The sequence below is a fragment of the Myotis myotis genome, unplaced genomic scaffold (genome assembly GCF_014108235.1).
Source record: "Myotis myotis isolate mMyoMyo1 unplaced genomic scaffold, mMyoMyo1.p scaffold_m19_p_6, whole genome shotgun sequence".
Lineage (NCBI taxonomy): Eukaryota > Metazoa > Chordata > Mammalia > Chiroptera > Vespertilionidae > Myotis > Myotis myotis.
In genome coordinates, this window is record NW_023416368.1 from 80,402,236 (window position 1) to 80,413,088 (window position 10,853).

General features: G+C 56.2%; 1 protein-coding gene across 1 annotated transcript; it reads right to left on the reverse strand.

Annotated features, from left to right (window-relative positions):
- Window positions 1–450: 450 nt before the first annotated feature.
- SIRT6 (sirtuin 6) lies at window positions 451–10,427 on the reverse strand. Its single transcript, XM_036314584.1, has 8 exons — window positions 10,321–10,427; window positions 8,032–8,159; window positions 6,141–6,323; window positions 4,094–4,153; window positions 2,281–2,376; window positions 2,117–2,197; window positions 1,441–1,564; window positions 451–1,354 (listed from the first exon to the last, which is right to left on the reverse strand). Exons 1-8 carry the CDS (start codon window positions 10,384–10,386, stop codon window positions 1,013–1,015), a joined length of 1,080 nt encoding a protein of 359 aa, XP_036170477.1. The 5' UTR covers window positions 10,387–10,427; the 3' UTR covers window positions 451–1,012.
- Between the last annotated feature and the right edge of the window lie 426 nt (window positions 10,428–10,853).

Consider the following 10,853-nt stretch of genomic DNA (forward strand, 5'->3'; position numbering starts at 1 on the left):
TCCTGGTGTCTTTGGCGGCCTCCAGGCGCCCTGCAAGAGCATCCGCCTTCCTTCCGAGGGGGCCGGGCTGCCCACCCTGCTCGTCTCACCCGTGAAGAGACTGAGGGCCTAAGGTTACCGCTGGGTTGGGTTGGGGTGGAACCCAGTTTCACCTGAGCTCTTAGGGGTCACCCCAGCCCTGCCCCTTTGCGCAGGTGTCCCAGGGCTGCAATCGCAACCAAAGGATCTTTCCTTGCGTGGCTCACAGCCTAGCAGTGAGGGCAAATATTAAAAACCACGCAGACAGGCGCACAACTACAAACTGAACGTTTAAGGAGCGCCAGCAGCGATTGCCCTGTGTCTGGACTGCATGGAAGCCCAGGCTGACGTCCTGGGGGCGGGGGGAGCCACACATTCCTGCCCAGGGCCCAGGACCTGGTGCAGGCTGTGGGTGCTACACACAGACCCAGATGCAAGAAATAATGCTTTTATTGCACTGAAGACTTTTCTGGAAGCCTGGAGGGAGCCGGGGGGGCCCTTCTCCCTTCAGTCCAAGGCAGTGCCACACTCTACTGCCTGTCCCACCAGGAAGTTTGGCTCTGAAATGGAGGGTCGGCCCCTCCCCCTCTGGAGGGACTGTGAAGGCCATTTGGGGGAGGCAGGGGTTGGGGGTGTGAGCGCCCAGGGAGCAGAGGGAGTTAATTTCTGTTTAGGCTGGAAACTGAGGGAGGGCGTGGCCACATCTCCCCCAGAAAACGTCCTGAGTCCTGAGTCGTGGGCTGGAGCAGAGAAGGTACTGTGGTGTCAGCTCGAAGGTCAGGGTCCAGGGCAGGGTGGCTCCTCCCCAGGCCCCGACCACAGGCCCCAGGAGCTAAAGGAAGCCCCGTGGAGGGCGAGTTTGCCCTGGGCCTGCAGCACAGCCCTCACTGCCCTGAGATCTCCTGCCCCAGGACAGAGGCAAGTCACAAAGTGAGCCGGTAAGAAAAAGACAAACACGGTTTCTATAAAAAGCCCGCCCGCCCGGGCCCCCTGGTCAGCTGGGAAGCAGCTCGGTCTTCACCCTTTTAGGGGTCCTGCGGGGGGCAGGACTGTCCAGCTGCTCCCTCTTGGGGCTGACGGGCCCGGAACCATTGTGCTGAGCGGGGGGTTCGGTTGTGGGCTCTCGCTTGGGGCCGGCCGGCGCTGGACCATCGAACTGGGTGGGGGCCTCCTCCTTGGGCTCCAGCTTGGGGGCGGGCGGGCGGGGCAGGGGCGTCAGCGCCCTCTCCACCACGCGGGGCCCGTCCCAGGCGGGGATCTCCAGGCCCAGGTGTTTCATGAGCCGGGTCATGACCTCGTCTACGTAGCCGTGGATGCGGAGGTCAGCCTGGCGGTCCTGCTGGGGCAAGGACATGTGAGCGGAGGCAGAGGGCCATCGGGTCCTGGGCTGGGGGAAAGGTCAGGGGCGGGCTCAACACATACGTGCTTGGTGGGCTGGAGGTTGACGATGACCAGCCTGCCTCCGCGGCGCTTGGTGGCCAGCGGCAGGTTCCCGCTGGGCCGGATTTGGAGGGAGGTGCCTAGTGTGACAGACAGGTCCGCGATCCTGGGGCCGGGAGGCGGGGTTAGGCTGACCTCTCTACACAGTTTCTGCAGCCCTCCTCCTGCCTCACCCTTGGGAGTGGGGGTCTCAAACTCTACCGCAACATGCCCAGGTGCACCCCGGGAGGCCCAGCTTCCCTGAATCCTGCCCCTGTCGCTTCCCTCCCACTGTTGGCAGAGGGAAGTTGCTGATGTGGGCCGGAGCTCCACACCTGGACTCCTGGGTTGAATCCTGGCTGGGTAGCACTGGACAGAGGAGTCACCTTGCTAAAATCTCAGTTTCCCTGCCTGTGAAATGGGCCCGGTGTAGAACCCCCTGGGCTGTGGTGAGTACCCTGTCTGTGAAGCCCCTGGCCCAGGGTCAGGTATATAAGAGGGCTAGTACCTAGCAGCTGCCATTATTAGGGGAAATCAATGCCCAAATAGGGTTCAAGCCGCCTCCTCCAGGAAGCCTCTCCTGACTCCACCTCTGAGCTGGAGCTTGCCCTGTGCGGAAGCTGGTTGTGTTTTGCCCCTCTCCCTGCCTGCCCCGCCCTGGGCTCATCTGGGGTCTGACCTGCTGGCTTCATCAGCAAGAGTGAGGTCCCGTTCGGGGAGGGCGTCCTCCCAGTCCAGGATGGTGTCTCTCAGCTCCCCCCTGCGATGGTGAGGGTTGGGGGGAGTCAGTATGGAGACCTGCCGCCTCCCCGGGAGCCCAAGGCGTGGACAGGGGTCACTCACCTGCAGGCCCGCAGGCCTCTTGCCTTGGCCATGGTGCAGAGCCGGCCAGTGGCTTTGAGGCCCATGGTGCCCACCACAGTGTCCCGGACATATTGCCTACATTAGAGAAGGAAAGAGGGATGGTGGGGCCTGGTCAAGCCCACCACCTCCCCACCTTAGGGCCCCACCCAGTGGTCCTTGTTCTCCCAGGGAAGTAGGGGCTACATGACTAGAGTCTAAGCACAGGGAAACACCCAACACGCCCAGAATGGGGGGAGGGAGCCTTCCATGAACAGCTGCTTTGCAACATCAACAGCATGGGAAACAGACCAAGGCCAGGAACTTTCTAGACAAAGGAGACTAAAGAGAAGTGACAGTGACAGGCAAAGTGTGACCCGGCTTGGATCTTGGACGAGGAGAAAAATAGCAACAATGGGAGCACGGGGAATATTAATTGGAGACGGAATCATCGTGTTACGTGGTTTTTACATTTCCCAACTTTAACAACTTCACTGTGGCTGGGGAAGAGAATACTGAAGCTTGAGGGAGATAAATGTCTTAAGGGTTTTGGGGCAAAGGATAAGGAAGCCTGCCACTTATTCTTGAACAGCACAGCAAACCCTGGTAACAGAGAGAGAAGGGAAGACAAATTGTGGCAAAACAGTAATATTGGGGAATCTATTCAGGGGTCAGCAAACTATGGCCCCAGGGATCAAATCTGGCCCTCCTGTTACGTTTTTCTAAATAAAGTTTTATTGGCACATGGCCATGCCGATTCCTTTATGTGTCATTTATGGTGGCTTTTGCACTACAACAGCGGAGCCAATGGTCATGAGAAAAACAGTCTGACCCACAAAGCTAAAAATATTTACCATCTGGTCTTTTAAGGAATGTTTAACTTCTGGTCTAGGTTAAGTATGAATTCATCATACATTCTTGTGAGTTTCCCATTGGTGTGAATATTTTTCAAATATGGAGGAAAAAATTTTTTATAACAAGTGTAAGTGTGGGAAGGGGGGTCTCACTTGTGCCCCAGTCCCCACGAGCCCACCTACAGGAGGTGGGCAGGGTCACGCTCCTGCCACTGACACCCACAGTTATCCATATCTGTGAAGCTCCCCCACGGAGCAAGACACGCCCAGAGCCCACCTATTCCAGGAAGGGCTCTGGCTCAGCCTTCTCGGACCTGGGGTCACGCCCGTCAACCCACAACCCTGTTATGGGTTGAATTGTGTGCCCCATATGATATGCAGGAGTCCTGATCCCGGTACTTTAGAATGAGACCATATTTGGAAAGAGGGTGGCTGTAGAGGTCATGAGTTAAGATGAGGTCACAGTGGAGTAGTGTGGTCCTGGTCCCACACTAGTATCCTTGTAAGAAAGGGGACACAGAGACGACGGGCATGTGACAACAGAGGCAGAGGCTGGAGTGATGCATCTACAGCTAAGGAACGCCCAGAAGGTCAGAAACCACCAGAAGCCAGAGCAGTGGAAGGATCCCCCTGCGGGTTTCAGAGGGAGCATGGCCCTGCTAACACCTGGATTTTGGATTTCTAGCTTCCGGAACTGCGAGGACACACATTTCTGTTGTGTTAAACCACTTGGTTTGTGATTACATGTGGTAGCCACAGGATATGAATACACCTCCCCAGGAGGAAGATGTGCCCTGCTGCCCCACACCCCCAGGATCACACCCCAGTCCTGTCCCCCCACCCTGGGTCTCTTGGTCTCAGATTCAACTCATAAGGCCCTTTTGCAGAGCCCAACCTGGAAGGAACAAAAAACGGGCCTGGGTCACCATACCTGCCTGCCCCCACGCCCCTGTGACACTCACGTCTTACACTTGACACATTCTTCTACAAACATGTTCCCATGAAGCTCTGCCAGCTTGTCCCTGTGGGAGGAGAAGACGTTTGGTGGTGCTGTGAGCTCCCTGAATCCTGAGGCTTCAGGTCTGGTGCCCAGTCCTCCTCCTCCAGGAAGCTTTACCTAAACCCTCATCCACAGGATCCATGGACTCCCTCCTTCTGGTTTCTCCAGGTGTGCAACCCCGGGCAGCTGGCCCAACCTCTCGGAGCCCAAGGAATCATTAACCCCACAGCTGACCCCACCTCCATACCTGGGCAGCCCATTCTATTAACAAAATCCACCCATAAGCATGGTGGAACCTCCCAATGTCACCAGGTCTGAAGGATGGGAATTCCCAAGTTTGCAAAGGAAGAAATTGAGGTGATAGGTGGTTCTGGAGCATGTGCTTTGACACAGAGGAATATGAAATCAACTCCTAGCATTGTTGCCTCCCTGCTGTGTGACGTTGGGCAGGTCACCTAACCTCTCTGTGCCGAATCCCCATCTGTGAAATAGGATGACAGTGTCCAACTCTTAGGATGTTTGAGGGAACAATTATTAGGCCTGGAAGGCTCTTTCTTATGGCTCCCTCTGTCACCTCCTTCATGTCCCTACTCAAATGTCATAGCCACCCTGACCTCCCTGTTAAAAGTTGCAACTCCCCACACAGTCCTCCCTAAACAACCCTCTCTTTTTCTTCTGTGGCAATGATCACTGTCGGACATAGAATTTAATATGCTTATTTATCTTGTTTGCTGTCTGTTTCCTTCCCACTATAGCATAAGCCAGGAGGGCAGGGCTTTCTGTCTGTCTGGTATGCTATGTCCTGCCTCTAGAACTGATATGGCATGCAGTAGGTGCTCAATAAATAGTTGTTGAGTGTGGCCCATTTTGCTCCTACCTGTACCCAGGTGGTGCTGGGGGATTGGTGTCTCCCCAGTTTGCGCACAGAGACTGGTGTCACTGAGCAGTGAGCAGTGGGTGCTGGGAGTGGCCTGGGTGGAGGCAAGGGAGCTGACCGAAAACCCATCAGTCAGGAAATTGAAGGCACTGAAATCCCCAGATACACTCCTGTCCCCGCCGCCACCCCCCCCCCCCCCCCCCACCAGCGGCTCCCTCTATCTCTGGGTAGCTTTGTCACATCCACCTACACACCCCAGCTCAACGCTGCCCGGGTGTAGGGACCTGGACTTCCGTGTTTTTGTAGAGGCCCTGAACACCTGTGCCACAGGAATGTATTTGCTATACGTTTGCTTTTATTTCTAGAAACGTCTACCCGGGCCATAAGGGCTAGGTCTGCAGCCACCTACCTAGTGAATTACTCTGCTTGGAGGGATAATAAGGTGCCCAGCAGTAACAGCTCGAATAGGGCCCCAGGGTCACCCAGCCAGGAAGGCTGGGGTCTTCCTTTCTCAGGTATTTACATGTTGAAATGGATGAAGGCCCAGAACTTGGAGACATTTCTAGGTCAGAAGAGCTGCCTGACTCCTGGAGAAATTTTATTTGTGCCTGAGGCCTGGAGTTAGGACTCGGCCCATTTCCGAAGCGCAGAGGACGGCTGCCTCAGTCTCCTTTGCAAGCAGAGACAAGGCCTTTCCCTCCCCCCTTGCCTGGAGGGCCTGGCTACTTGTATGAACTAACTGGGGCTCTCGTTGTCCCCAAGGGCAAGATCAGGGAAAGTGGGTAGGGAGGGCGACACACTTGGCATTAAGGAATCAACCTTTCTGCCCAAAACCAATGTTCACATTCAGAGTAAAAGTTATAAAGACGAATATTAAAATGCAACTGCAAATCCTAGACCCTGACCACCCTCCTCCCCGCCTCAAGGGAGATTGCAGACACCCTCGGACCTGAAAAAAGGGGACCGAATTCTTGAGATGTGCCCAGGAAGCACTGACAACGACAGCTCTGGTTGGAGAAGTCCTATTCGGTGTCAAGTGCTGTCCCCTGTGGCCTCCCGAGGGAGGGGCTGCCACCAACCTCTATTCTGCAAATAAGGAAACGGAAGTCCAGAGAGGGGGAGCGGGTGTTACCTAGGAAAGCCAGAGCGCACGTGCAGCCCATCCACGTTCTGGCTGACCAGGAAGCGGAGAAGGCCCACGCGCTCCAGCTGCACTAGCGCCATGTGCGTCTGTGTGGGCCGCGCGCTCTCGAAGGTGGTGTCGAACTTGGGAGCCAGGCCCCGCTCCTCCATCGTCCAGACGCCATGGGGGCCTCTGAAGGTGGCATGTAGGGAGAGATGCAGACAAAGAGTTTAGGGATCAGAGAAAGGGGGGGACATAAAAAGAGACAGACAGCCTGGCCAGTGTGGCTCAGTGGTTGAGCGTCAACCCATGAACTAGGAGGTGACAGTTTGATAGTCAGGGCACATGCCTGGGTTGCGGGCTTGATCCCCAGTAAGGGATGTACAGGAGGCAGCCAATCAATGATTCTCTCTCATCACTGACGTTGCAACCTCTTTCTCTCTCCTCCTTCCTCTCTCTGAAATTTTTTTTAAGAAGAGAGACAGACAGCCCTGGCTGGGCGGCCTAGTTGGTTGGAGCATCTTCCCGTACACTAAATGGTTGTAGGTTTGATTCCTGGTCAGGGCACATACCTAGGTTGTGGGTTCAATCCCCATTCAGGGAGCATACGGGAGGCAACTGATCAATGTTTTTCTCTCTTTCTCTAAGAATCAATAAAAACATATCCTCCAGTGAGGGTTTTTTAAAAAAGAGAGACAGAGAATTGAAGATAGACAGAGAAAGACAGAGAGAGAGAATGAGACAAAGGGGGAAAGGGGGGAAAGAGAGACTGAGAGGGAGGAAGAGGAGGAAGAAGAGAGAACAGTGTACACCAAGGGCAAAATTAATTATTCAATTCACCAAGTTACTGTCGCTGCAGAGCCTGGCCCTGTGCTGGGTGATGCTGGGGACCTAGCGGAACCAGGCCCTGCCCGAGGAGTCCTTGATCTTGTCAGGGGAGACACTGTGGGCACAGACCCTTCAGCCCTGAGGGCTGGGCTGGCCGGTGGAGGCAGTGAGGGCTGTGTGAGGACTGTGGAAAGGCTTCCTGGAGGAGGCTGAGCTGTCCCTTACACTGTAAGAGGGAAGGCAGGGCAGTTCAGGCAGAAGGGCAAGCAAAGGCCTGGGGTGCTGGCAACAGCCTGTGCGTTTGGGGAAATGCAAGTGGTCTGGGGGCTACAACGGGAGCGGGAGGTTGAGGAGATAGCCTAGGGCTGGGTCGGGAAGGGCTTGGAACTCTCCAGTGGCGCGATGGGGAGCCATGGCAGGTTATGGAGGAGGCGGGGGTGGGGGGGGGGGAATCATGCCTTAGAATTCTAACATTCCTCCAAGGAATCTGCTCTTCTGCTACCGGGGGCTCAGGAACCTGAAAAACAGTATAAATGCAATAGGCCTGCCCTTTGGGGCAGGGTTGCGAACTCAGCAACTACGGAGCAATCTGGGGGCCACCAGGTTGAGAACCTTGCTTTTCAGCTACAAAATTCTTGTCACACAGGCTGCCTGGAGTGTGGGTGGTTTATCAGATTTCACACCCTCAGTTATGGGTAAGCCCCTTGCCCGGTACCAGGCCTGATAGAAAAATATTTGCGAGTGTGGAGCTAACTGACTCTGACATGAGCCTCCCTGTTTTCTGGGTAACAGTACCCTGATCTTTAGCTATGCACAGTGAGCCCCGCATCCCCTGTAGCTAGGAATGGACAGGTGACCAAGTTTTGGGCTGAGTGAAATGCTGGGTGTGATTTAAAGGGACAAGTCTGAAGGGAGGGGTCTTTCCCATCCCAAATACGCAGGGGGTGGAGGGTCATGACTCAGCGAGGGGAAGGCAGCAGGATGGATTCTGATGCTGGGGTATCTGTGCCTCACAGGGAAGCCCTCAGTAGCTAGCAGGTCCTGCCTAGACTGCCCCTCCACACCTACAGACCTGAAGTCAGGGATGCCCGAGGCGGTGCTGATGCCAGCGCCCGTGTGGAACACCACATGGGAGGACTGCCAAACCAGCTGTGCCAGCTCCCACACCTTCCGCTCCAACTCCTCAGGGGGGTCGAAGATCTGTTGTGCGAGAGAGCAAAGGGCAGTGATGTGATCAGAACCTGTCCCACAGTTGCAAGGCCACTAGCCACAGACCGAGCTGCCCCTGCTTCGACGGGAGTGAATCTGAAAAGGCAGCTTGTCATCATGTCCCTGCTCTGCCCACAGCCCCCCAGGGCTCCCACCTTCCTCGGGCCAAAGCCCCAGTCCTCCCTGTGGCCCAAAATACTCTTTTCCTAGCCTCCCTCATCTCCTTTAGGTCTTGGTTCAGAAGACACCTTATTTATACACCTAGGTTCACAGTAGCATTACTTACAACAGCTAAAACATAGAAGCAACCCAAGTATCCATTGATGAATGAATGGATAAACATAATTCTGACACACGCTACAAGGTGAATGAACCTTGAGGACACTGTTTTGAGTAAAAGAAGCCAGACACAAAAGGACAAATAATGCCCCAGCTGTGCTCAGTGGTTAGAGCGCCGGCCACAGACTGAAGGGTCTCAGCTTGGATTCCGATTAAAGGCTCGTACCTCGGTTGCAGGCTCGATCCCCAGCCCCAGTCAGGGCACCTGCAGGAGGCAAACAATCTATGTGTCTCTCTCACATTGATGTTTCTCTCTGTCTCTCCCCATCCCTTCCACTCTCTCTAAAAATCAGTGGGAAGAAAAATCTTCGGGTGAGGTTAACAAACACAAAGGACAGCCTTAGCCAGTCTGGTTCAGTGGATAGAGCGTCGGCCTTCGAATCAAAGGGTCCCGGGTTTGAATCCAGTCAAGGGCATGTACCTCGGTTGCAGGCTCCTCCCTGGCCCAGGCCCTGGTCAGGGCACGTGCAGGAGGCAACCAATTGATGTGTTTCTCTCACATCGATGTTTCTGTCCTTCCCTCTCTCTTCCACTCTCTCTAAAAATCAATGGAAAAATATCCTCGGGTGAGGATTAAAATAAAAAAAAAAAAAGGACAAATACTGTGTGATTGCACTTTATGAAGTTCCTAACGGAATCAAATCCATAGAAACAGGAAGTAGATGATGGGTGCCAGGGGCTCGGGGAGGGGGATCGGGAGTTACAGGTTTAATGAGGTCAGAGTTTCACTTTGGGAAGATGAGAAAGGTCTGGAGGTGTGTGGTGGGGATGGCTGTGCAACATGGATATACTTATGCCATTGACTGTAAGTGCACGGTAAGATGATAAGTGTTATGAAAGGTGCACTTCGCCATAACAGAAAACACTGAAAAAGCCACCTCAGGGATCCTCCCGGCCACCTGGCTCCATGCAGCCCCAGCGCTCATCCCCGCCAGCTTCCTTTCCTCCCAGGCCCTCTCCTTAGCTCACTTCCTATATTTACTTGCTGCTTCTCTCTTTCCCCCCTGGAATGAGGGGGTTTTGTCAGTCTTGTTCCCTGCTGTGGCCCCAGGACCTAGAAAGTGCCTGGTGCACAGTAGGTGCTCAATAAACAGTTGAGGAATGAAGCCAACACAGGCAGGCGAGGAACCGGCCTTCCACGGGGATTCGCACCATCTGAGAGCTCCTTGCAGTGTGTCTGACTCAGAACGAACCGAGCAGCTTTTATGGGATGAGGGCAATCCCCCCGCAACCCCCCAAGTTCACAGAAGGGGAGACTCCTCTCCAGAATGGAGGTGACAAGCCCGAGGTCTCAGGATGCGGGGGGGACTTCTCTCGGAGTAGCTGAAGGGAACATCCATCCATCCGAGGTTCCTGCCCAGCTCACAACCTGCTTCCATCGCCCACAGGACACAGCCAACTCCCCAGGCTGGCACCGGGGGCGGGGGGGGGGGAGGGCTGGCATGGGGGGCTGTCCTCGCCTGCCTCTAGCTTACTCTGTCCCCGAGCGCATCTATCCCGCCCCCGCCCCCGCCTTGGCCCCTGCAGCGCCTTCCGCCGAGAACTACATCCCGGGCACCCCCATCAGAACTTCAGGACTTGGCCACGCGGGCCCCCCCCTTCGGACCAGCCCCGCCGACCCGGGCTGGGCATCTTCGCGCCCCCGGGCGCGCTGGGAGGCGTCACTTCCCACCCATCCTCAGGGGGAAGTCCCTCCCATTGTCTAGCTTCGGTGCCTCCTGAGAGTCCCCATGCCCCGCTGCCGCCCGCCCCCCCCCCCTCCGGCCCGCGGCCACGGAAGGGGCGCCCTGCGAGGACCCCCGGCCACGCTCACCTCCGGGAGGCCGCACTTGCCCTTATCCGCGTACGGCGATAGCCCCGCCGCGTAGTTCACCGACATCCTCGCCCCCCAACGGGAACAATAAAGTTTCCCTTGTTGAGGCCACTTCCGCCGGAAGTCGGGAGGGACGCGGCAAAGGCGGGGCCGCCCGGCCGCTCCCTGCAAGGCGCATGCGCCTCTCGCTGACGCCTCAGGCGCCATGTTAACTGCTGGTAACGGAGGCCGGCTCGCTTCCCACCGCTCGCGGGGGGCGGGGGCGGGGCTGTGAGCCCTCGGGGCGCAGGGCGGCCGCCCGCGTGAGTGTTCTCAGTCGCCGCTGGTGCGAGGGACACAGCCATTGCGCCTTTTCATAAATTAGTAAACCGATGCCCCGCCTCCGCCCCCACCTTGCGGAGGATGCAGTCACAGAGAAGGGTCCCGGGACTCGGATTTCCAGCCCAAGGTGCTTCCCACCGCGCATTTCGGAAGTTTATAAAGTTACAAGTGAAGGGCACCCGAGGCGGGAGCCTCACTAGAGAGAACTCTGG